The sequence below is a fragment of the Centropristis striata genome, chromosome 5 (assembly GCF_030273125.1).
Source record: "Centropristis striata isolate RG_2023a ecotype Rhode Island chromosome 5, C.striata_1.0, whole genome shotgun sequence".
NCBI lineage: Eukaryota > Metazoa > Chordata > Actinopteri > Perciformes > Serranidae > Centropristis > Centropristis striata.
In genome coordinates, this window is record NC_081521.1 from 3,722,471 (window position 1) to 3,750,023 (window position 27,553).

The following is a 27,553-nucleotide window of genomic DNA, read 5'->3' on the forward strand; positions in this document are numbered from 1 at the left end:
TCATGTAAAATTAAAGGATATATACCATATTGTCACATGGATACAAAAACCCTAAATATAAAAGGGACAATTCAGTCAAAATTCAAGTTACATTTAAATTTACAGTAGAAAACCTTCTGGCAACCACAGCTGCCATGACTTTTTCTTACAGTGCACAGTTTGTAAAATGTTCTTTTGGTAATAAATTATTATAAATAATTTCAGTTTAAAATGACACGACAACGAAAATGTAAGGGTGCCGTACTGGGCAAGCTTTATTTAACACAGCAAAAAGAAGAAAAAAAAAAAAATCCAAAAAGAAAAAGAAAAAAAAAGTAAAATTTCCAAAATAGATTTTAAACAAATGTACATGTCAATAAAAAAAGGGCAAAAATAGCTACCAAATAAATATTCACATCAACAACAATATTTTCATGTGACATTCTTGACGATGTCTTACAATGGTTATAAAACAAGAGACAGTATGTACAATCATACAACTTTAATAGGACATGCTTAGGAGTTTGACTGCACCATTGTACCAAACACTGACTACAACACAAAGGCTGCATATTAACTGACAATCCATCCCAAAGCCTGGCATCAGCTCCATAACTAACCCAAAGGAAAAAAATAAAGACGGAAATGTTGCTTTTTTAATAGGGCCGGGACTTTAACACGTTAATTAAGATTAATTAATTAACACGTTAAAAAAATTGACGCATTTCAATCGCACTTATTTTTGCACAGCGGAACGTTTCTCACTGGATGAGTTTCAGGCGGACCGATTATACTGGAGCACCAATAAACGAACGGATGGAAGCATCGATAAGTAATAATAATAGTCAGGGTTTCTAATGTTCTGAATGTACTTGAAAGTATTGTGTTTTAATTAAAATACCAAAGTATTATAATTTACAGAAGGTCTACCTACATATTGGCTACCTGAATTGTAATATATTTCGAAATATTGTCATTTAGTGTCTTTTTGGGGTCATTTAGTGTCTTTTTTAAACAATTTAGTGTCTTTTTTTGGTCATTTTGTGTCTTTAAGTGATTTAGTTTTTTTCTGTCATTTTGTGTCTTTTTTTAGTCATTTTATGTCTTTTTTTGTCATTTAGTGTCTTTTTTAAACAATTTTGTGTCTTTTTTGGGTCATTTAGTGTCTTTTTTAAACAATTTTGTGTCTTTTTTGGGTCATTTTGTGTCATTTTTTCGTCATTTTGTGTCTTTTTTTGCTCATTTTGATACTGCCTCCAGCTGCCCCCAGGTAATTTGAGTTTGAGACCCCTGCTATAAAGCTATTGCTACACTTAATGGCAAAAATTGCACTGGTCTGTTGGACTTGAACAAAAATAAACAATATTTTTGTTGCTTTAGCTTATGTATTCAGTCATTATTCAATGGTGTACTAAAAAAATTACTTCTCACTGTTCTCAGGTCAAATATTTATATGCGATTAAAATGCGATTAATTTCGATTAATTAATTACAAAGCCTCTAATTAATTAGATTGATTTTTTTAATCGAGTCCCGGCCCTATTTGTTTTATATCTATATATATAACAAGCCTGTTATAATGGATGTGGGGATGTCTGCTCTCTGTCCAAACCACCAACCCACCATCTCCGTTTCCTACGCTGAACTGTTGCTAGGCGATGCTGAGGAATTTGATGTGTGAACATGAACTGGAAGCTTTTGTGCAAATCGCCCCTTTAAGTTCCTCCGACTATCTATCGGGGCAGTCCACAGCTCCGTAAAGACGTTATCTCAATAAACAACATCAGGACTTACATCATGCGTTTAAATACCAAAAAAAAAGAGAAAAAATACACATCAACCAAATAAACAAAGAATGGAAAAATAGCTTTCTTTGGACAGGGCCAGCCTGTGCATTTTGATTACTTCTCCTCACATTATTACCCCCCACCCCCCAAAACACACACACACACTAGCCCTTTTTTTTACAAGATGGACTTTTGAAGTAGATTTTTCCAATTTTAAAAGCACACGCTGCATCGTGCATGCACCGTTTCTTTACGTCCTGCTGCCTCGACACGTTTTTATTATGATTATGTAAAAATTGACAGCAAAGGCTAACATCTCCACAGAGCACCGCTCCCTCCTGTTCACACCATTTGATTTATTTAACATTTATTAACAGCAGGACGTCGTCATAGAGAGCAAACTAAATTTTGTATTTTTTGTTCGCCAACCCGGAAGTTAGCATCACCATGGGGGCTGTTGAGAAGTCGCCTATGGGGTTTTTGCATTGGATTTTGGATCGTTGCAGAAAAAAAAGCACTGTGGCAAACACAAGTTTCTGATGCTGCAGAATAATCTTCATAAATTAAAAAACAACCCTTTTACGATGTTCAGTATCCTTAACCGCTTATCCGCACTCTATCCGTACTACCATATGCTACACACATTTAGGGATTGCTTGTTTTTTTTTAAATAAAATCCCTCCAGAATATTACATAAATACACCAAGACCTTTGGAACAACATAGAAAAATCCATGCTGTGAATATGCTGTAGTGAATTACACCACAGTTGCACGACTTCTACCACGACAACCACTGTAGCAAGGTTATTATAGTTAACGAAAAGTAACAAAATAACGAAAACAAATACCCCATTACAAAAAAACTAAATCTAATCCCCAAAATAAAAACGAATTAAAACTAGCAAACTCACTCTAAAAACTAATTGAAACTAACAAAAAAATCACGATACGAAAACAAAAAATCACAACGAGATTAAAACTAAAACTAATGAAAAATCTAAAACTATTATAACCTTGCTCTGTAGCCTCATTTAACCACTTGTTAGCAATTTTTAAGGACATGTAAAACCTTCAGAATGCACAAATTGGGGTGTTTATTAACGCATCTTGTGTTAAAACCATAGAGCTTATTTCTAACCAAAACCAATTTAAAATCCTCATGAGTTTGAGAGCAATGTCCAAGCATGATCCAGTTTAAAAAGCGATACAAACACATGGTTTGCACCAGGTACAGGGAGGAAGAAGGGCTTTAACAACCGGGTGTTTTCATAAATGATAAATTATTCATGTATTTGTTTATTTAATCTATTTATTTTCTATCTATCTATTTAAATATGTATGTTCAGGGAAAAAAAACGTGTTAATTGAGTAGTGGAGAAGAGAAGGGGTAGGTTTAAATAAGCATATTATGCTTCATCCTACTCCTTTGTTAAGTTCACATTATAGCTTTTGTTTTGACTATTGCTATTTTTTTGTTTTGATTATTCTCATTGGATTTGTTTGTTTTGAATTTACTTTGTTGTGTCACTCGCACATGTTCGAAATAAAAAAATAAAATAAAAAAAGCTAAGCTGAAGCTGAGAGGTGAGGGCCCCATGGTGCTAACATGCTAACTTCCAGGCTCAGGAAGTGATTTCTGTGGCGCCCTATTGGTTTTTCCATATATATAAGTGGCTACTTTCACCGAGGAGGCGGGGCAAACACAGATCAGCAGCCTCTTTGTACAGCAGAGATGGTTTCAGTCTATAAGTTGGATGTCCATGGAGCACTAAAGCATGACAGGAATCACAAAGCTGCATCTTTATTGCCGCACAGGTTTACCTTGCATCACAACCACTTAAATCTTTATTGCTTTATGGTTAGAAGCACGGAGATCAATGCTGCACACACACATAATAACCATGAAGCCAAGGATTTAAGCTCAGGAAGAAGGGTCCGACTTTTGCTTCGTGGTCGTTGTAACCTACAGTAAGTGCTGCTTATTGGAGGTTCGATAGATTAATAATAAAGAGTGTATGACAAAAAAACGAGTCATCTTGGAAGAAGAGTAGAGTCGGGTTGGGAGTGCTACATTTGGATAGTTGCAAAGGAGAAAAATCCACAGGCATATTAGAGTAGTCAAAAAATCTCAATGACTTCCAGGATATGAAAGGCATTTTTCAAAACTGCATACCATTTGAGAATTGTTGAGAATCTGTCAACAACGCAATGCTACAAATCTTTTTCTGAAGAATATTTGAAACTGCACTCCAGATTTTTTCCCCCATTAACTGACTTCAGGAGGCATTTTCCTTTTAAACGCTTTTAAATCTGCCTCCGAACACTTTGACTGGCATCAATATAACACTTTGACTGGCATCAATATATCCAGCCACCGTTTCATAAATAACACTCGACAGTTCGGCATTGAACCGTTTTTAAATGCTTTTTTTTATTTATATAAAAGCATCTTTTGTGTCCCATCACCAAAATAGTATTTCAAAACGTGACAGCAGAGACAGCGGAAGCCCGGCTAAACTTCTCTTTATTTTATTTTTTTTTGCGTGTGTCCTCATTTCATTTCTGTCGTTTTGTGCACACACAGAGCCCCGTCAGCCAGCCTCCTCCACCCAGCGCTGCCCAGAGCTAAACAACCAGGCATCAACAATCGTGCAGGTTGGAATAGCAGCTAGCAGCTAGCGCTCACCGCTCGTATCCCGGCTCTCATCGCCACGGAGGCAACGAGAGCCGCTCTCTCTCTCTATATATATATATATGATATATATATATATATAATAGCTATATATATATGTAATAGCTCTTACTCTCCATCTCTGTGCTTTCACAGGCCGAAATGGGGGCGACAAGCTACTTCACAGCTCACACACCTTTACTAAGAGGGACGTACAGGACTTTTTGCTAATTCCTGACGGTTTCATGCTAGATTTATTTTTATAAAAATATCCATTGAATTGTCTGAGAAGCATTTTACATCACAAAGATTAAACGTCACACGTTGCACATTTCCAATTTGGACAAAATCAACATGTGCCCAGAGAGAGAGAGAGGAAGTAAAATCAGACAGATGTAACACCGTTGTAGTTGCATACTGTTTACAGGTGAAAGAAATTATGAGAGCTCGATGATCAAACTTTGATTTTGTTTGCTCCAAAGCAAGATAAACAGTAGTGGAGAAAGATGGATGTGCGCTAAAAGGTTCAGGAGCAAGTGGACAGCGAGGTGTCCACCTCTTCTGAGGGGCGTTTGGTTTCCGGGGGGGTGAGGGAAGGATTCAGCAGGGAGGTCCTGATAAAACCATCGTGCCCACCCCCCCTTCCCCGAGACCAAAGAGGCGGGGGCCGGGGGTTGCATGTGAGGACTGTGACCCAGCAGGTCTCAACTCACATGACCGAGCAGCTCTTGGCCTTCTCCTTCTTGAAGGTGGAGGAGAGCAAATCCGACTTGCTGGGCAGGTGGAGCAGTCTTTTGGAGAGGCGGCGGGTGGGGCTGGGCTTGGGGAGCGGCTGCAGCTTGTTGATGCACGCCATCGCCGCCGTGCGGAAAACGCTGTGGATGCTTTTCTCCGAGGTGAACGCTGAGCACTCCAGGTAAGCCTCTGCTCCCAGCTGCTTGGCCATAGCAGAACCCTGCAGGAGATAGACCATCAGGACATTAAAACCTTAGTTACACAGAAACATTGACGCACAAACCTAAAAAGAGACACAGAGTGTTGTCTCGCTCAGTGTTGTTCTGACTTTTGGATTTGTCTATCATCTGTTTTTGATACTTGCAAAATAAATCCCGCACAAGGCTGCTATTCGAATCTACCTGGTCGTCAGTTGTTTTTCTTTAAAGATTTTCTACAACAACGTCAGTACATTTTTTCATGTCTTTTCTATTTGCACCAGTGCACTGCAAAAAAAAGAGTTGTCTAAAAACAAGATAAAAACGATGGAACGTCTAGCTCGGGTCGGCAACCTTTACTAATAGAAGAGCCATTGTTGGCAAAAAAAAGAGAAAAAATGTTCGAATGGAACCTTATTTTAAGCCTCATGAAGGAGAACAACACAGCCTACCAACATTACTGATAGGTCTTAAGGAGCATTTATTAATGTTTTTGTAAGAATGCAGCAAGGGCCCAAGTGCAAATGAAAGGCTGAAGAAAAATCGAAAGCTAGTCTTGCTAAGGAAACTCTAAACTAGACTTGAAGTTGGCGAAATGTAGAGGTTAAGGGGCCAGACCATAGACTTCTTATTTTAAGTGTTCAACATGCTTATTTCTAGATTTAATAACCTTAATTTAAGAAATATTGTCAAGTGAAATTATCTGTCCATGCAGCAAGATCATTTCCCTCAGATTTAGTGTTTTTATCTGTTTTTTAGACCTTTTTTACAGTGTGTTGCACCATTGAGAGTGGAGTTTAGGCAGAAATGTCCCTGCAAGCTCATAAGAAGGCTGCAAAATTAAAAATGAAGGAGCAAGCCACCAGTGACTCTTCTGATGACAATAGATGACTCATTAATTCTTCATCATAAGACAAAATAGGAAGTACTGGTAGTTTATTAACTGCCATTGTAATCATCATGTTTTCAAGCAATAAATGAATCCAAAAGGAAATTAAATTCTGAAATGCCATCTGACAATAAGAGCTCCAGTGGAAGTCTACTGATATGAAAAGAGAAGTTAATAACTGTATTATTGACTAACTGTACAACTGATGTTGTCATATTTTTGTCTTATTATATCCGTGACTAACTCTTATGCATTTCTTCTTCTGTCTCACCTGCTCGTAGGTGATGGGAGTCTGTTTCTGATTGGACAGCTCCATCAGCGTGCAGACGTCTGTGCGCAGGTCGGTCTTACAGCCGATGAGGAGGATCCGTGTGCTCGGACAGAAGTCCAGGATCTCAGTTTTCCACTGTGGACACAAAAAGACAGTCAGGTTAGTGGATCTATTCTGCCACACTGCAAAAAAAAGGAGTCTAAAAACAAGATAAAAACACTAAATCTGAGGGAAATGATCTTGCTGCATGGACACATAATTTCACTTGACAAGATTTCTTAAATTAAGATTATTAAATCTAGAAATAAGCATGTTGAACACTTAAAATAAGAAATTAACTCTTAAAACAAGATAAATTATCTAACACTTCTAAATATAAAGTTTTTTTTATCTTGGTAAGAAACAAATAATCATCAGGTCACTCTGCTTGGGCCAGTTCATCGCTGCTTGCAGCTTTAATTTATCTCTTTTGTAAAAAAAATTTGTCTTTTTTGGTCATTTTGGGACCAAAAATAGATGTCTAAAAACAAAATGGCCAAAAAAAGATTAAAAAAAAGACCAAAAAAGACACAAAAAGACCAAAAAAGGACACAAAAAAGACACAAAATGACCAACAAAATACACAAAAAAGAGACAAAAAAAGACACAAAAAGACACAAAATGACCAAAAAAATACACAAAAAAGACACAAAGACACAAAAAGACGTAAAATGTCCAAAAACGCATAAAAAGACAAAAAAGACACAAAAGACGTAAAATCACCAAAAAAACACAAAAAAAAACCCACAAAAAAAAGACACAAAAGTTTTTTTTTTTATCTTAGTAAGAAACAAATAATTGTCAGGTCACTCTGAAGAAACAAATGTTTCCGGTTCAGAGGATTAATATCAGCAATTTCTTCAAAAATAGCCTGTTTTGTATTCCCTAATAGTCAGTCTGTGTGACATGTGTGTAATATCTATTTATAGGTCATTTTTTACCATACACATGCACTGCAAAAAAGGTCTAAAAACAAGATAAAAACACGAAATCTGAGGGAAATTATCTTGCATGTTGAACACTTAAAATAAGCTTATCCTGCTGCCCCCGCGACCCGGCCCCAGATAAGCGGACGAGGATGGATGGATGTATGGATGTATCAGAGAAATTCTTTGTGTTAAACTGCAAATGACATGTTTAAGTTGTTCAGCCTTCTAGCTATGATTGTGCTGATTCCACAGAGCTGCAGGACTTATATATGCTACAGTAAAATACAAGGCCACAGTGAGTTAAATGTAAAACGAGCAATAAAAACCCCTTGAAATGGCTCGTTGAGGTTCAGTGGGTCAAGTGTTTGACAGTGGAGAATTATCTGGATGATGCCTGTAGAGTGAAGTAGTGAAGCCATCATTACCTTCTTCAGGCTGCTGTCCACCGTGTCGGGACGGCTGATGTCAAAACACAGCAGAACCGCATCTGAGTCGCTGTAGCACAGAGGCCTCACGTTGTCATAGTACGGAGAACCTTTGATGGGAGGAAAGAATGAAGAGATATTAATATGGATAAAAGACAAGACACACTTTAAAAAGACATTCAGGCACCTCTGATGGGCCACCAGCTCACTTTTCACCACAGGAACTCAAAGCATGAGTACAGATTTGTAACATTTTCGAGGAATCTTGCACGGCCGCTTTTTGAAATATTAGCAAATGTTGGTCAATAGCTGTGTTCCCTTTAAGGGGAAGAGTGGCCACCGGGAAAGTCTCAGGCCACGCCCTCTCTAAAGTCCACTCACTCTGCGTGTCTAAATAACAAAAAGGCCCCCAGAGGGATTTAGAGACTCTGGAGGTGACGGTTGTTTTTTTTCGACCGTAGCATAACGCTTAGCGACAGTTTCGACCGTGACAGCACATTAAACACGGGAGACTCAACTGTGGCCGCCGTTGCTAACTGTGCACAACGTCAGCAGCTGATCATAAACAAAGCAGCATGGCTAATTATGCACAGCGTCTCCGCTGATCATAAACATAGTGATGGTGAATTAACCGGCATCGCTAACTGTGCTGTGAACACCTCCTGCAGCAGCAGCACACATACACTGTAATGCTACAGAGTTACTGTTAGCCTGTTAGCACATACACACTGTACTGCTACAGAGCTAACTGTTAGCCTGTTAGCACATACACACTGTACTGCTACAGAGCTAACTGTTAGCCTGTTAGCAATTTGCAGACTGGACGCTAAGGGGTTAACATCCCCTCCGGCTCTGCAGCTGGGAGAGACTGCTGCAGGAGGACTGTGCCGATTCGACTCCTTCTTACTCTTCTTAAAAAGAAAAGTCTCCAATAACACCAGAAAAAGTCGCTGGATTTGTCTCCAGTCGCTTTCTTGAAAACTAGTCGCTAAGGGGGTCTGAAAAATCGCTAAATATAGCAACAAAGTCGCTAAGTTGGCAACACTGCTTTTACAAATGACGTGTGTTGTTGTGGTGTAGAGTACTACGTCACATCCTGCTTAGCATTCTATCCAATCAGTAACCAGGCATTATTCAGGGGAGAAAAAAGACCAGACAAAAGTCCCGACAAAAGTCAGCTCCGGACGATTCGTATTCAAATTAGGGGCGTTTCGGCGAGTGAGACCCGCCTCATACCAGGTGTTGGGCGGTAGTGGAAACAGCCCTACTGTGTTCCTCATCTTCATGGTGAAATTGTAATAATATTGTCGTCCTCAAAGTGTTTTTGTTCCTAAATGTTTAATGTTTGATGTCTTTAGAAGTCAGACCTGCAGGGGACTGCACACACTTCTCTGGTGCCTCATTCAAACACATATTTTCATATCAAAGGTACATAAGGGTCGAGGCTGAATCTGCTTCGTTAAATATTTAACAGTGAATAATTTGAGTCCATGATGAATTTCATTCTAAGAGCCTGACAGATATATCAGTTGACTGATATTATCAGCAAATATTGGCCTATACAAGGCATATCGCTGTCCGATATGAGCCATTATAAAAACATATGATGCAGAAAATGTTGATTAAGAAATTATGTTAGCTAATAATTTTCTTTTTTTGACACAATAATTATGTTTATTTAGCTATTTATTTTTATTACTACTTATTCTTCATTTCCTCAGTAGTCATTTATGCAATTGGCTGACAATGTAATACATTGTTTGTATAATGTGTATGAAATACATAAATATAATGTTATTTAATAGATTTTTATGTTCTTTTGCTACATTTGCATAGTGGTGAAAGTCTATTTTCATTCCAGCTCAAAAACATTGGCCACCATATCAGTTATCCATTCATTTTTCATATCAGTCTCAAAAATCCCGTATCATCCGGCTCTCTCCATTTAGAATGGTAAATACATATTTATTAATATTTAATGAACTTAATCATTTATAAATGGCTAATAGATGGTATATTAATGTAAGTTTACATATAAGTTTAAGTTTAATATACCATTAACAAACAATTACATTATAATAATAGGTTTTTTGTAATTTTATGTCTTTTTTTTTTTTTTTATAATTTTGTGTCTTTTTGGTAATTCTGTGTCTTTTTTTGGTAATTGTGTCTTTTTAAAATAATTTTGTGTATTTTTGGTAATTATGTGTCTTTTTTGGTCAATTTTAAACCCTCTAAAATCTTTATCAGTCTTGAAAACCCTGTATCATCCAGCTCTAGTGTTGAGTGATTGTTTCAGGAATGGATTGCAGTGACACCAGGCAGTCGGTCGGAGTAAAAAGTCTGCAGGAGCAGCAGAGAGGCAGAGAATACAGCTGCAGGGATTAAATCCAATCGGCATCACTTCTCCTGCTGAGCCTCACTCCTCTGTCCCTGCTGCTGCTCTTTCCTCTGCTCCTGAATCCTTCGCCGGGATTTCAAAAGGGAGAGAAGATGACAATCGAGCACTAAATCCTCATTGATCTCCTCTTGCAGTAGATTACGCAAGTGGAGCGGTGGAGCGGTGGAGCGGAGGGGCTCGGGGCAGGCAGACGCTCCCACTCATGCTCAGAATCCTTAAGTAAACCACCCACCCCCCCCCCCCCAAAAAAAAAAAAAAAAAAAATCCTCTGCTCGGTGCGCAATACCTCCTCTGTTACCACAGCAACAGCCTTGGAATCCACCATCGGCATCAGGCATTCCTCCCACCTCTCCATAAAGGCTCGCTTTAACTGCCAATCAATCATTTTACACCGCAAACTGCCCACCCACCCACTGACGGGGACATTCCTCTGCTCCGCCACAGAGCCGGGGACGTTTATACTCTATAGACGTAGATCACCACACCAACAGAGTGACACGCTGTTTAAAACCAGCAGCAGCCAGAGGTCTGTAACATCTATCAGATGGAGCTCAATGGGATTAACATGTTTACTTTGGGCTCCGTGTGGATCAAACCAATCAAATCAAACTTTATTTATATAGTGCTTTGGTAACACTTTACAATAACCAACTAAGTATTGTTTATAGATGGTTTATAGACCATTTTTTAACCATTTTTTAAGTCCTATACATATTTAATCATGAAATGTTTTTAACCAATTTCCCACAAGGTATATGAATCATTTCAAAATCATTAACATACTTAATATGGTGTTACAAATGTTAGAATGAGTGCAACCAAAACTATTCATAAACTATTATAATGTAATTGTTTGTTAATGGTATATTAAACTTATATGTAAACTTACATTAATATACCATCTTTTAGCCATTTATAAATGATTTAGTTCGTTAAACATTAATAAATTATTTATTTACCATTCTAAATGGCCTATATAGGGTTAATAAATGATGATTAAACATTAATAAACTGTTTACCATTTATAAATGATGGTTATTGTAAAGTGTTACCAGTATATCTTATCTTATCTTAAAAGTGCTGGTAACACTTTACAATAACCATCATTTATAAATGGCAAATGGATAGTTTATTAATGTAAGTCAATAGTTACTTTTACCATTAACAAACAATTCAATTCTAATTAATAATGTTTATTAATGGACTATTTATTAATGGTTTATGTTTGCACTCATAACATTTTAAACACTATTAAGCATTTGTTAATGATTTTGAAATGATTCATATACATTTAAGAAATTGGCTTTAAACATTTAAAGATTAAATATGTATAGCACTTTGTAAATGGGTAATAATTGGTTTATAAACCATCTATAAACATTACTTAGTTGGTTATTGTAAAGTGTTACCAAAACAAGAATCAAAACAGACAATAAAAATGACAAAACCCACCCCTCCCATCCCCACATCTGTATGTACACATACATGCACACACACAAAAAATGTGTGTGTGCATGTTATAGCAACAGATAACAACAGCAGTGTGTGTAATCACTCATTAGGTATTTCACAAGCATCCTTAATTGATTTGTAGCGTAGAAAACAATGCAAATGAAAAAAAAAAAAAAAAAAACACACACACACACACACACACACACACACACAACATGGATGTGTGCATACAGATAAGTTTCATGAATACTTAATGATTTTCCACATTATCAAAGGGTAAAACTGAATTTGCCAGCTGCCGGGCGCTGTGAGTGGGATAATGACAAGCTGTGATGAAATTCCTGCGGCTCCATGTCCTTAAGAGAGTAAACATGGCAGCAAAGGAACAAAGAGACACGCTTGTTGGATTAAAACACGCCTCGAAAAAACGACTTTGTTCTACTCTTTAAGCATCAAATTAACTGAAACGTTGTGATTAAAGTGAATTATTGTTTACTATGACTCCAGTTTTACAAAGAGGACAAACACCGCAAGAATGAAAATTACATTATTGCCCTAAAAACCATGTTGTACACCTACAGCTGGAGGAGAAAAGCTGCAAAAAGGTGTGTCTAAAAACCAGATAAAACAGTAAATCTGAGGGAAATGATCTTGCTGCATGGACAGATAATTTACCTTGACAAGATTTATTAAATTAAGATTATTAAATCTAGAAATAAGCATGTTGAATGCTTAAAATATGAATATCTGTAAATAGATATTACACACACAGGCAAAGAACTATATTTGGTAACTTCAGGTAATATTTCGAGAAAAAGTTGCAAATTTACTAGATTAAAGTGGCAAATCTACGCAAAAAAACTTGCAGATTTACGAGAAAAAAGTGGGAAGAAAGCAAATTTTTTCTCCCAGATTCACCACTTTAAATCTCATAAATCTGCACATTTTTTTCCTCGTAGATTTGCCACTTTAATCTCGTAAACTTTTTTCTCAAAATATTATTTTCGTATGTTTTTTACACATTCTGGCTGTATATAATATCCTCCAATATTCTCTAGGGTTGAAATTTGGAATTTGCAAGTATTTCAATGAGTGCCCTATTAAGGGTTAAGAGTTAAATTCTTATTTTACGCGTTCAACATGTTTATTTCTAGATTTAATAATCTTAATTCAAGAAATCTTGTCAAGGTAAATTATCTGTCCATGCAGCAAGATCATTTCCCTCAGATTTACTGTTTTATCTTGTTTTTAGACACACCTTTTCTGCAGTGCACAAACAAAAACACTCTTGCAGCACCTCTGAACAAAATATAGCATCATTCCCCCATAATGCATTTAAAAAAAGCAAAATTGGAGCAACTACCAACACTCTATTTACATCCACTCATGTGCCAATTGTTTTGTTTCTTGTTTTTTTTTCTGGCTTTTTTACAGTGTACACATGGCTGTAATCTGCCAGTAAACAGAAATGAAGAAGTCGCCATCTAACTAAAATATGATGGAAAAATGGAGAGAGATCTAAAGAAATTGGGTTCAATCTCAAAAATGTTGATTGTTCTTTAATGTCAGCTAGTATTGGGGCTCAGGAGATAAAAAAAATAGTGTTTTATCTTGTTTTCAAACACCTTTTTTGCAGTGAAAAGCTATACGCTCATCTGTGAGACATCTTTGTGTTTGCAAACTGTGAAAATTGACACACATTCACATCAGAACAATTAGCACCACCAGGATGATGATGCTGTGTGTGTGTGTGTGTGTGTGTGTGTGTGTGTGTTTGTGTGTGTGTGTGTGTGTGTGTGTCTCACAGGAGAGTCAGAGGCTCTATAAATCTTCTCAATCTCCCTCAAGGGGTTATCACAGAGCCGGGGACCTGGGTGTGATTCTGCATTAAATGACCGCTGATCTAAATGCAGCGATCAATGCGGAGCAGCACAGGGGGGTCCCAGAGACGCTGCAATTAAAGCTGACAAATTAGTTATACCCTGTCAGGAGGGAGGGGAAGTGGAGGGGACGTCTAGGATGTTTTTTCTCTGCAGGAATCGCTTTTATCTTCTATTTAGGATGCATGATTCAGTAGGCGTGTTTGTCCTATCTTCAAAGGGTTTAACCCATAAGAATCCACAGTGACACGGTTTTAACAAACACTTTAAATCTTCTAGAATCTCCCATATTCAGCTTTATGCTTCACATTAACTCATTAAATCCCTAATGGACACATACTCAACACCCTGGTGTGGTACACTGTAAAAAATAATCTATTTAATTTACGGTAAAATACTGGCAGCTGTGGTTGCCAGAACTTCACCGTAAAAATTACAGTGAGTGGATTTTCTATTCTAAATTTAAATGTAAATATCAGCAAAAACTGTAATTTGACTGAATATTCCAGTTGTTTTAAGGGAGATTGTGTCATTTATTCACACATCATGGTATTTCTCCTTTAATTTTGCATGGGAATGTTATATTTTTACAGCAAAACTGTGTGTTTCTTCCAGTTTATGACAGAAAAAGTGAAAGTTTTGTGCTATTCCTTGATTTATGGTAATTAAGTGTCTAATACGGTGATATATCATTTTTAATTTTACGCCCTATTTCTGATGTATTTGACAGTGTTTTATTGTTATTTCTACAAACATTTTTTACAGTGTAGTCATGGGTAACACTTTGTATTAAGGTCCTTATAATAACCATTAATTAACAAGTAATAAGGCATTGTTCTCGCTTTAGATCCCTTTAGCTGCAAAAAGCATAGTTAACTGTTAGCAAGTGCATAGTTAACTTATAATAGATGAGCAATAAAGTATATTTTAATATCAATAAGCAAACAAAAGATTAATAAAGGCATGGCAAAGACATAATGGGTGGGTTATGGGTGTTTGTAATGCTATTATGAAGAATTATAAGATACTCATGAGGCTTTTATTAATGTTCTTATTATACATCTCTTATAGCCTGCTATTAGCTGTATTATAATGCCATTATTAACACGTATATAGGCTTATAAACACACAGTAATGTTAATAAGCATCTTAGGGTCTTATTACTTGTTAATTAATGGTTATTACAAGGACCTTAATATAAAGCGTTACCGTAGTCATGTGACTGTGCAACATGGTCTCACAGGAATCCGTGAAATAGCCACGGATTCGCTTAACTCAAAATCCGTGGAATAGCCACGGAATCACTCAAATTTCCGTGAAACTGACACGGATTTTGCTACAATGCAAGTTAATGCCAGTCATATCCCGTGGCTATTCCAACATACAAAGTGATTATGTACATTCACTGAGTGAATATTTAGAAAATAAAACATATATTTCTAGCTAGAAATGTGATCAAAATCCATTTTTATGCAGAAACTAAGTCAAAATATTGATTTTTTTCACTAAAAATGAGAGAACTGTCCGCCATGTTTTTTGTTCTGACCGCCGGGACCTTGAAAGTCACGTGACTTGGAACAAACCAATAGGAACAAATATCCATGGAATAAGTATCGATACTTTTTTGAGTACCGATACTTTTGACAACCCTAATTGAGTATTGAATATTTTCCAGAGTATCGGTATCGAGTTGAACATTTTAGTATTGTGACAACCCTCTACTCCCGACACTCCAGGGCCCAGTTTCTAATCCTGGAAGAAATATCTGTTTCTATTGTGGCAGGAAAAAGCCAGAAGGAAGAGAGGAGGGAGAGCAGCCTACTGAGGGAGATCACAAAGAGCCCTCGTATGCCATTAATCCTTCACCCCCTGCAGTCTGATATCACACAGCACCACTCTCTGTCTCTTCCCTCCTCTCCATTGCAACAGCTAAAGAATGGCTTGGGTCAGGGATGGGCAACAAGAGGCCCGGGGGCCACATACGGCACGCACCCTCACTTGAAGTGGCCCTCAGTACAACTACATGCATTTGAGCATGAAATCTTAAAAGTGCAGTGTAAAAATGCACAAAATTACTTTCATGCATTTAAGCATTAAATATGTTAAGTTACTGCACTGTAAACAAATAGACACAAAATAAACATAAAAACACAAAATAAAGAAATAGACACAAAATGACCAAAAAAAAGATGCTAAATGACCAAAAAAAAGACACAAAATGACAACAAAAAAAAACCATAAAATGAACTAAGACAAAATGAACAAAAAAATGACACAAAAAGACAAAAACACGCCAAAAAATCCCCCCAATGTTACCCTATGGAGAGGCTAGAGTGATGACATCATCAAAAAAAAGACACAAAATGAACATAAAAAGACACAAAATGACCAAAAACATGAAATCTATCAAGTGCAGTGTAAAAATGCACAAAATTACTTTTTGTAATTAATGTTGGTCTGCTGTTCTTGCACTGAAAAAAAAAGTAACACAGTAAGTGGTTATTTTTTTATCTGCTTCAAACCTTTTGTATTCCTATTTATACTGTTAAACATGCATTTGAGCATGAAATATGTTAAGTTACTGCACTGTGAACATATTTAAAATTGCAGTTTCATCATGCACGGTCCTATATGTGGCCCTGTGGTAGTGAACATGAATAATTGTGGCCCCCTGCAGCATTTAAGTGTCCCATCCCTGGCTTGGGTAGATCAATACACACACAGAGCCGAAGCATGCTCCAAATGTCCCCCTTTCTTCCTTTTTTCTCAACAGCATGCCTCAACAACAGATGGAGAGTTTGTGAGGCATGAAACACGGAGAGAGGAAGGAATGGAAGGAAAAGAAAAGAGCATAAACCAAATTCCTGCGGCTGATCTCAGCTCCATCCGTCTTGATGGTGCCCAGAGCTAAATGTCGAGGTGGAAATTGGGCCAGAGTGAAGTAGGCTGGCAGGCCGAGACGACGGGCTAGTGTTGGAGCGTACAGGTGGGGGAGGGGAGGACGGGCTTCTTACTGCGCGTGCATGAGTGTGACTATTTGTGTGTTTGTGTGCTAAATCAATGGAGCGTTATAGCCCATCCTCATCACTGGCACATGTTAGAAATAATCTGTTATTCTGTCTCTGTTGTCGGTCTCTGTGTCAGGGACGTGTAGATGAACCCAGAGACTCTAACTGTAACTGCACATTTCTTGACGTGCAGGACCAGATTAACATTTTGCTGTAACCCTGGGCAACAATATTCAAGGGCCCCATCATCACGACCCCAGAATCACCATAATCTGGCAAAATATAGAATATTTACAGTAATATACAGTTAATATACTCAACACATCAACTGCGACTGTTCTCAAGTGCATTTTCATGTACAGATGTGCAAACGCTCATAGAACTACAAATGCACCACTATGTCCTTACAGAACTACAAATGCACCACGATGTCCTCATAGAACTACAAATGCACCACTATGTTCTCATAGAACTACAAATGCACCACTACGTCCTCATAGAACTACAAATGCACCACTACGTCCTCATAGAACTACAAATGCACCACTACGTCCTCATAGAACTACAAATGCACCACTACGTCCTCATAGAACTACAAATGCACCACTATGTCCTCATAGAACTACAAATGCACCACTATGTCCTCATAGAACTACAAATGCACCACTATGTCCTCTAAGAACTACAAATGCACCACTATGTCCTCTAAGAACTACAAATGCATCACTATGTCCTCATAGAACTACAAATGCATCACTATGTCCTCTTGTCAAGGCCACTCACTCACATATGATATTATGAAAACAAAACACATCAGCATCAGTATAATCTGGCAAAATTGACACTCAAGGACACTTTTCCTTGTGCCTTCACTGCCCCGGGCCCTTTAGAGCAGTGATTCCCAACAGGGGGGGCCCAACCCCCCCAGGGGGGTGCCAAGGATCCACGGGGGGTCACGAAGCCTTCTTGATTTTAAGGGATGTAATAAATCTAATGCGTTAAATATAGATGAGTCAGCATTTAATTCATTAGTGGGACAAAACAACTAAATAAGGGCTACATTAAACATTTATTCATTTATTGAAATAGAAAAATCACTATAGAAAAGTTTAAAAATAAAGGCTATATTGCAAGAATAAGGACATGTGTAACATCCCTCCTGCAGTATACACAGGTAACCTCACCTAGTGGCAACCTCGCCTGGTGGTAACCTCGCCTGGCGGTAACCTCGCCTGGCGGTAACCTCACCTATCGGTAGCCCCACCTAGCAGTAACCTCACCTGGCGGTAACTTCACCTGGCAGTAGCCTCACCTAGAGCTAACCTCACCCAGCGGTAGCCTCACCTAGTGGTAACCTCACCCAGCGGTAACCTCACCTAGTGGTAACCTCACCTAGTGGTAACCTCACCTAGTGGTAACCTCACCTAGTGGTAACCTCACCGAGTGGTAACCTCACCTAGCGGTAACCTCACCTGGCGGTAGCCTCACCTAGTGTTAACCTCACCTACCGGTAACCTCACCTACCGGTAACCTCACCTAACAACAGAAACACAGAGCTAATGGAAAAATGGCGAAGCGTCAGGGAGACGAAAATGCTGAATATCTCAAAAAGAAAAAGAGAGGGAACCATAAAAGTCACACTTAGTTCGGCTTCATAGAAGCAATGGACAATGGGGGGGTCGCCAAAGTTTACAATGGTAAAAATGTGGGTCCCTCAAGAAAAACATTGGGAACCAGTGCTTTAGAGAGCGGGGGCCCCTGGGCAATTGCCCAGTTGCCCATATGGTTAATCCGGCCTTGTTGACGTATCGTAATAAAATGTAAAATCTGAGAACTTGGACGTCTCATGCTCATCATTCCCCATCAAACGATCTGCGCAGAGAATTGGTGAAAGGATTTACTGTTGGAGTCAGATCATTTAATTTTAAAGGTTTCCTCAATGCCGTTTCTCTAACACTCTCCTCTGCTACAGTGAGGATGCAGGGGTCAGACAGATTAATGATCAGTGATGGGATGACTCACAGATTTTGGGGATGAGAGTATCCCTGCGTCTCCTCCCACTCAGCCCACTGGGAGCTCTGCTGCTGCTGCTGCTGCTGCAGCTGATAACTACGGACTTCACAGCCCGGCCAAAAAAACATTGCGTCAGTCAGTTGTTCCCCAGTTTTCACATGCCAAAGCCAGTCAAAATCAGTGGTGAAGCCCCCTGCAGGGAGAGAGAGGAGGCTCTTTGTTCCTGAGCAGCACCACGTCTGAGCTGCTAACAAGCTCCAGTTTGTTAGTTGACACTGTTTAAAGCTTTTTACACTTTGCACTCAGACAAAAGATGCTTTAAAAAATGTAAAGCCTTGATGTGCATTGAGTTAAAAGCCTGGTGGTAGTCTTTAGCAAAGTCACAAGCAGTGTTTTAAGAACTTTTGAAATACAAATCACATTTTCCAACTGGTCAGGAGATAATACACTTTAAGAAAAAGTGTGTCTAAAAACCAGATAAAAACACTAAATCTGAGGGAAATGATCTTACTGCATGGACGGATAATTTCACTTGACAAGATTTCTTAAATAAAGATTATTAAATCTAGAAATAAGCATGTTGAACACTTAAAATAAGAAATTAACTTCAAACAAGATAAATTAAAGCTGCCAGCAGTGATGAACTGGCCCGAGCAGAGTGACCTGATGATTATTTGTTTCTTACCAAGATAAAAAAACCTTTAGATTTAGAAGTGTTAGATAATTTATCTCGTTTTAAGAGTTAATTTCTTATTTTAAGCGTTCAACATGCTTATATCTAGATTTAATAATCTTCATTTAAGAAATCTTGTCAAGTGAAATTATCTGTCCATGCAGCAAGATAATTTCCCTCAGATTTACTGTTTTTATCTGGTTTCTAGACCTTTTTTACAGTGTGAACGTCCAGTGGCTGTAACTCATGAATACTGAATAATTAATCTTTTTATGGTGTTAGTGGGTATTTTATTTCAGGTTGAATGCTGATAAAGCATTTGAGTTTTAGAATATATTGTATATAAAATAATTTACTGTTGGATTAATGAACAAATGGATCTCTAATTAACTCAATATCCATTTCAGCTGATGAAACAATCTGCATGATTGTAAAAGAGAGGGAATGTTAATAGACAATTGTCATGTTAATGGATATAGACATTAACATGATTATTGTCAATTAACAATGAAACGTTAGAACAGAATTAGAATGACTGTTATGGTGCATATCAATCATTTCTAATGGCCTTTCAGCTTTTTTTTTTTTTTTTTTAGGGGAAGAGCAGAGCAGCAACTACACTGTAAAAAATGTCTGTTGATTTTACAGTGAAAAACTGCACATGACCCCCACAACAATCTCAGAAATTGTGTTTCTGCCTAAAAGAAAAATTCAAAATACAAAATCTTCAAACTCTTATTTTAAGCGTACAACATGCTTATTTCTACACTGTAAAAAATGTCTGTAGATTTTACGGTGAAAAACTTCTAAACCATGACAGTAAAAGACGTAAAATGATAAATGGGATAATTCAGTTTCAGTAACAATGAAACACTGTAAATGTATATATCAGCCAAAACTAATTTTTTTAAAAATACATTACTCCGCTGTAAATTACACTGGCACTGTGTTTATAGCAAAAAAAATATACTGTTACATATATATATATATTACAGTATATTATATATATATATATATATATAGCCTACAAGCCATCATTTTTGCATTTATTTTTTGTAAAAAATACTTTTTCTCACTGCTAAATCTCCAACAGAAATATACTGTAATATTTAATGGTAAAATCTTTAATTTATGCTGCATTTATAAGGTATTTTCTTGTCAATTACATGGCAGAACAGCGTTTCTTCTGATGGAAAAAGTTTTATTTTTCATGCGAAAATATGGAATAAAATGGCAATCTTAAACGGGAAATCAACAGTGCTAATATCCTTTTACTGTAATATTAGAAAAAGTTCCACCATATTTATTACGGTAAAGTTCTGGAAACCACAGCTGCTGTTTTTTTACCGTAAAAACAACTTTTACGTTTTTTTTACAGTGTCGTATATTGGTATTTTTCCATTATAAATGTCTTAAATGATTAACTGATGCAACTGATGTAGAGTTTTGTTTTTTTACAGTATAGATTTAATAATCTTAATTTAAGAAATCTTGTCAAGTGAAATTATCTGTCCATGCAGCAAGATCATTTCCCTCAGATTTATTGTTTTTATCTTGTTTTTAGACACACCTCTTTTTGCAGTGCACCTCTTTCTCTCTGTCTCTCTTCCCCCCTGCATATGTCCGATCGGACCAGGCTGATTAAAAGCGGCGGATTGATTTTGCTCAGTAAATCCATGGTGGGTTCAGGAGAAGGAGCTGGCTGCCATGTGGAGCCGGCGACGAGGTCAGTGCAATCAATGAAGGGGAGCCGGGATAATGAGAAGACCCTCTCAGTGTGGAGGGGCCACAGCCGCACAACACCGCACAATTAGAGCAAATTACAGAGGAAAGAAGAATGTGTAAGGTGTGAACAACAAATAGCTCGGCCATCACCCAGAGCCTGACAGGAGAGACATCTATAACATGAAGGGAGGAGGGGGAGGGGAACTTTCCCTCTCACTGCACTGTAAAATAACCATATGTTATTTTACAAATCATTTATCTAACCCTTTGATGCACAACATGGGTCTAAAGTGACCCGATATGTATGAGTTTTTGCTCTATATCTTTGCAATAAATTATTTTCATCATTCAGTATTCCAGGTTTTCCTCAATTAGTTTGTTTTTGATCATCATACATCCTAATTTTATGTTTTCCTTTATTCATTTTTAAATAAAATCCCTTTTTGTGTCACTACTCTTCTAATGCACAACATGGTCAAAAATAACCCATATTCATTTTTTAGCTAAGTAGCTTGTTAAGCTAACTACTAAGCTAACTTCTTGGCTAAGTAGTTAGCTAAGTAGCTTGCTAAACTAACTTCTTTACTAACTACTTGGCTAAGTAGCTTGCTAAGCTAACTACTAAGCAAACTTCTTGGCTAAGTAGTTAGCTAAGTAGCTTGCTAAACTAACTTCTTCACCAACTACTTGGCTAAGTAGCTTGCTAAGCTAACTACTAAGCGAACTTCTTGGCTAAGTAGTTAGCTAAGCAGCTTGTTAAGCTAACTACTTAACTAACTTCTTGGCTAAGTAGTTAGCTAATAGCTTGCTAAACTAACTTCTTCACCAACTACTTGGCTAAGTAGCTTGCTAAGCTAACTACTAAGCGAACTTCTTGGCTAAGTAGTTAGCTAAGCAGCTTGTTAAGCTAACTACTTAGCTAACTTCTTGGCTAAGTAGCTTGCTAAGCTAACTTCTTCACTAACTACTTGGCTAAGTAGCTTGCTAAGCTAACTACAAAGCTAACTTCTTGGCTAGGTAGTTAGCTGAGCAAGCTACTTAGCCAAGTAGTTAGCTATGTAATAATACAAAAAACTTTTTTTCTTCATAAAGAATGAGAGCCAAAATGGAAATAATGATTTGTTCTTATCAAAAACAAGATTTGTATGGAAAAACTTTAAGTTAATTATTTAAACAGCATTTGTATCGGACTGATTCTGATCAAAATTATGATAAAAATGGAAAAATACAGTAGTCTGCATTACTTTTTATACTGTCTACTGTGTTTTTTCTACAGAAATGTTTTAACTACTGTGATTTTTTTTCACAAGGACTGATTTTTATTGTAATTTATACAGCACTATACTGTAAAAATCAAACAGTGACGAACTGTGAATAATACAATAAATAACTTGGGATTTCACAGCGATTATTTACAGTGCAGGACAAACAAAAAGTTCCAAAAAGCTGCATGTACAAGTGAAAGGATGAAGAAGAAATGAAAGAAAAGAAGAGAGTGCAGAGAAAGCGTGTCAGTGAGACGGGGTGGCCCAGTGGACCGGCTCAGTCCTAATCCCTGCATCATGCTGCTCTGGTGGGTGACCCGGAGCAGCATATGGAGAGAAATGCAGGTCACCAGAGTTTCTGAGCTGCCTCCTGTCTGTCTGCTGCAGAAAACCCTTCTACTCAACATGATTCAGCCTCCCTGTGTGTGCTTCATCCCTCGGCACCAGGCCCAGACCAAAGGTCCACAGACTGGGATTAAAAGGCAGGATTTGGTCTGGGGAGGGAATTACAATCACTTTTACCCTGTTACGTCTTTTGGGAGAAAACTGCAAAAGCACAGCAAATGCTGCACTGCAAAAAAGGGGTAAAAGGGCTAAAAAACAGATAAAAACAGTAAATCTGAGGGAAATGATCTTGCTGCATGGACAGATAATTTACCTTGACAAGATTTCTTAAATTAAGATTGTTAAATCTAGAAATAAGCATGTTGAACGCTTAAAATAAGAAATTAACTCTTAAAAGAAGATAAATTATCTAACACTTCTAAATCAAAAGTTTTTTTTTTTTTATCTTGGTAAGAAACAAATAATCATCAGGTCACTCTGCTCGGGCCAGTTCATCGCTGCTTGCAGCTTTAATTTATCTTGTTTTAAGAGTTAATTTTTTATTTTAAGTGTCCAACATGCTTATTTCTACACTGTAAAAATTGTCTGTAGATTTTACGGTGAAAAACTGCTAAACCATGACAGTAAAAGACCGTAAAATGATAAATGGATTAATTCAGTTTCAGTAACAATGAAACACAATGAAATGTTTATATCAGCCAATATAGTCAATTTTTTACATTAAAAAAAAATACTTCACTGTAAATTACTATATATATATAGCCTACAAGCCATCATTTTTGCATTTATTTTTGTAAAAATACTTTTTCTTTTTTTTCTGTACTAAACACCATATCTCTAACAGAAATAAACTGTAATATTTAATGGTAAAATATTTAATTCATGCAGCATTTATAAAGTATTTCCTTGTCAAGTACATGGCAGAACAGTGTTTCATTTGATGGAAGAAAGTTTTACATTTTACGGTAAAATATGGCAATCTTAAATGGGAAATCAACAGTGCTAATATCCTTTTACCGTAATACTACAAAAAGTTGCACCGTATTTATTACGGTAAAGTTCTGGCAACCACAGCTGCTGTTTTTTTACCATAAAAACAACAGGTTTTTCTTTTACAGTGTAGATTTAATAATCTTAATTTAAGAAATCTTGTCAAGGTAAATTATCTGTCCATGCAGGAAGATCATTTCCCTCAGATTTACTGTTTTTATCTTGTTTTTAGACCCCTTTTTTTGCAGTGTAAATACTGCATCATCTCACACAAGTGGGCCTGTTACATAAAGGATTTGTTGTGTACACAGACACGAAAACATGCACGCGCATCAGCTAACTTGCTCAGCCGCTGTGACCTAGTGAAGCTGCAGATACATCCTGCAGGAGTGTGGATGCAGCGAGCATGAAGGGAATCAAACAGGTGCTGCAGAGCCGTGTTAGCAGGATCCAGGTCAACACACTGTGCAGCAGATCCCCGGCGAGATCCACACTGACACATTGACCCTCTTTTTCACGCTTAGTGTAAATGAACATATGATGCACAAAGTCAGCATTAACAACAAGTGAAGCGGAATAATCCCTGTCTCTCTGCCGAGCATCCCGCAAAACATATCAGGCTCAGACATGCACTTGTAGATTCTGTCCCTCCCTCATCCAGCCATGTGCAGAAAGCACCAGGTGATAAAAGAGGACATCTAACCCCTCTGGAGTCTCCAAAAGCTCCAAATCCAGACTTGTTGCCTCCATCCAGACTAGAAAACAAAGCAGCGTGGAGCCCTACTGTAAATTTACCTCTAAAGTTCTGGCTGTAAACTCCATGAGGCCAGTTTCAGTTTGATGATGATATACCAAGTAAAACTGGAGACAAGCTCAAATAGATTTAGTATCAAATGATAGAACTGGATGGAACCCTCTTATATGGTAGATTTGACACCTTTGTTCACATTTGCAACATTTAAAAAGAAAATTTGAGCATGATAGTGTTTTGAAAGTTAAAAAAAAGTTTTAAAGTCACATTTTATGTTGGACTAAAGGACTAAAAAAGACACAAAATTACTAAAAAAAGAAACAAAATTACACAAAATGACTTCAAAAAGACACAAAATGACTGAAAAGAAACACAGAAGACACAAAAAAAGACAGAAGACACAAAATGACCCCAAAAAACCACAGAAGAAGACACAAAATGACTAAAAAAGACACAAGTGGTGTCTACAGGCAGGATAAAAAGGATTCAAAAATGGACAAAATAGCCCAAAACTCCATAGAGTTAATTTGAAATCAGTTCAACAAGTGCACATTTTGTGTGCCCTTACTATAATAACAATAATGGATAAAAACAAAGGGGCATGAGGCCAACACAAATTTCATGTCAAGATGTATATGCAACTACATTCCAAAAGAAGAATATGCATGAAATAACTGTAGGATGCAGCTGAGACAGACACTCATTACATTCAGCGCATTGCCTGATATTCTCCTCCTGCTGCAGACAGAATGTCAGACCAGGAGAAGGCAACCTTTACCAACAAAGAGCTATTGTTGGCCAACAAAAGGGGAAAACAGTCAGAACGGAGCCTAAAAACCTTATTTTGAACCTTAGAATGAAGATAAATCAGCCTTCTTAGCCTAAATTAGCCTACAGACATTACTAATAGGTCATAATGAGCCTTTACTTATATGATTTTGTCAGAATGCAGTGAGGATCCAAGTGCAAATGAGAGGCTGAAAACTGAAGAAATATCTCAAGAAATATTCTGGTAACCACAGCTGCCATTTTTTTCTGTTAAAGCAACAGATTTTTTTTTTTTACAGTGTAGTTTATGAAAGTCTACAAGCCGGTGCCATAACCTTTTAATTTTTGCCAAATTCAAGTCTGGTTTTGAGTTTTCCTAGTTTTCTTCGGTTTTCAGCCCCTAATTTGCACTTGGATCCTCACTGCATTCTGACAAAATCGTATAAATAAATGCTCATTATGACCTATTAGTAATGTCTGTAGGCTAATTTAGACTAAGAAGGCTGTTTTATCTTCATTCTAAGGCTCAAAATAAGGTTTTTAGGCTCCATTCTGACTGTTTTTCCCTTTTGTTGGCCAACAATGCCTCAACAACAATGCATCAATTTTAAAGAAATAAACGTTTCATTTTGTATCATTTTTTGATCAGAGCCATTGCAGAAGCCTGAGGAGCCACATGTGGCTCCGGAGCCGCAGGTTGACTACCCCTGGACCAGACAGACAGACAGACAGACAGATAGAGAGACAGACAGGTAGAAAGGCTGATCCGTTACCTGAGGTGTCCCACAGACTGAGCTCCACTCGCTGCTCCTCCAGCTCCAGACAGGCTGTGTAGTTTTCAAACACCGTGGGCACGTAGGTCTGGGGAGCAATTAGCAACATGGTGCCATTAGTGGGGAGGTGTCAGTCACTCAGCTACAGGTAATGGGATTTATCTGGCTAATTAGTGAGACACGGAAACACGCACAGAGGACTCAATCAAATAATAAGCCTCATAATTAGACTTTTTTCCCTCCTCACTATCAATGATTTCCAGATCCATCAATCACATGAATCACTGCAGCTGCAGAAATCCAACACAGGCCAGAATAACGTGGAATAAATGCGTATGAAATGCATGTCTATTGCAAAAGGTAATGCACTAAAGTGCATTTATTACTGTAAAATGACACAAAAAAGGACACAAAAAGACACAAGATGACAAAAAAAAGACACAAAATGACTGAAAAAACACAGAAGACACAGAATTACTTTAAAAAAAGATGCAAAATGACACAAAATGACCAAAAAAGACACAAAAAGAAACAAAATGACCAAAAAAAAAAGACACAAAATGACTAAAAAAAAAAGACACAAAATGACTAAAAAAGACAAGATGACCAAAAAAACCACACAAAATGAGACAAAATGACCAAAAAAAAGACACAAAATGACGAAAAAAGCTACAGGTAATGGGATTTATCTGGCTGAAATGTACAAGTTGTTCTGTAAAAATGTTGAAATATGTACTGTATTTTTTTTTACAGAAATAGAAAAAGACACAAAATGACCAAAAAAGCTACAGGTAATGGGATTTATCTGGCTAATTAATGAGACACCAAAACACGCACAGAGGAGTCAATCAAATAATAAGCCTCATAATTAGACTTTTTCCCTCCTCACTATCAATGATTTCCAGATCAATCAATCACATGAATCACTGCAGCTGCAGAAATCCAACACAGGCCAGAATAAGGTGAAATAAATGCGTATGGAATACATTTCTATTGCATAATGTAATGCATTAAAGTCCATTTACTACCGTAAAAACAGTGAAAAATGAACCAAGAGGATGATGGTGAAAATGCGCGACTGTCTGCAACGTGCGCACCGCTTTTTTCCAGCCATATTCAATCATTCTAACAGAACTAAACGCGGATTTTATCAGAAAATATGCACCACAGGTTATTTTTTGTCTCCTTTCCACTCATGTGCCAGACATTGGAGCATACCTCTGGGTAACAATCCTTCGCCAGGACTTGCAACATCGCCGTTTTTCCGCATTGAACGTCTCCAACAAGAACCAGTTTACATCTCACCACCAGCGGCTGCGTGTTTCTCCTTTCCTTCATGGTGGTTATTAATGGTGCTCAAGTGTTTGTTGCCCCCAAAAAATAATAGTAATACAAATGTGGAAAAAAATACGCAGCAAGAAGAGCACAGAAATGGTCCTGGTGTGCTGGAGCGTCCCGGTGCCGTCTAGTTCCCGGAGGATGCGCGCAGTTGATCTGATTGAATTTGCCACTGCGGCTCTTTATAGAGGCGAGCAGCAGCCAATAGGAGCTCAGTGACACTCACTGATGTCCTCACAGAGAGGAGAC

The 27,553-nt window shown here is 37.5% G+C and overlaps 1 protein-coding gene across 1 annotated transcript; it reads right to left on the bottom strand.

The window, feature by feature from the left end:
* Positions 1 to 421: 421 nt before the first annotated feature.
* On the bottom strand, positions 422 to 27,407 carry rnd1b (Rho family GTPase 1b). The gene is made up of 5 exons (XM_059332907.1): positions 27,185 to 27,407; positions 25,967 to 26,054; positions 7,923 to 8,032; positions 6,530 to 6,664; positions 422 to 5,392 (listed from the first exon to the last, which is right to left on the bottom strand). Exons 1-5 carry the CDS (start codon positions 27,302 to 27,304, stop codon positions 5,147 to 5,149), a joined length of 699 nt encoding a protein of 232 aa, XP_059188890.1. The 5' UTR covers positions 27,305 to 27,407; the 3' UTR covers positions 422 to 5,146.
* Between the last annotated feature and the right edge of the window lie 146 nt (positions 27,408 to 27,553).

Bases quoted from the DNA above. Each gene is read 5' to 3' on its own strand.
- rnd1b (XM_059332907.1), bottom strand. From the start codon at position 27,304: ATGAAGGAAAGGAGAAACACGCAGCCGCTGGTGGTGAGATGTAAACTG. The intron at 26,055-27,184 runs GTATGCTCCAAT...ATTGCTCCCCAG, and splicing joins CGAAGGATTGTTACCCAGAG to ACCTACGTGCCCACGGTGTT. The intron at 8,033-25,966 runs GTAACGGATCAG...CTCCCATCAAAG, and splicing joins CAGTCTGTGGGACACCTCAG to GTTCTCCGTACTATGACAAC.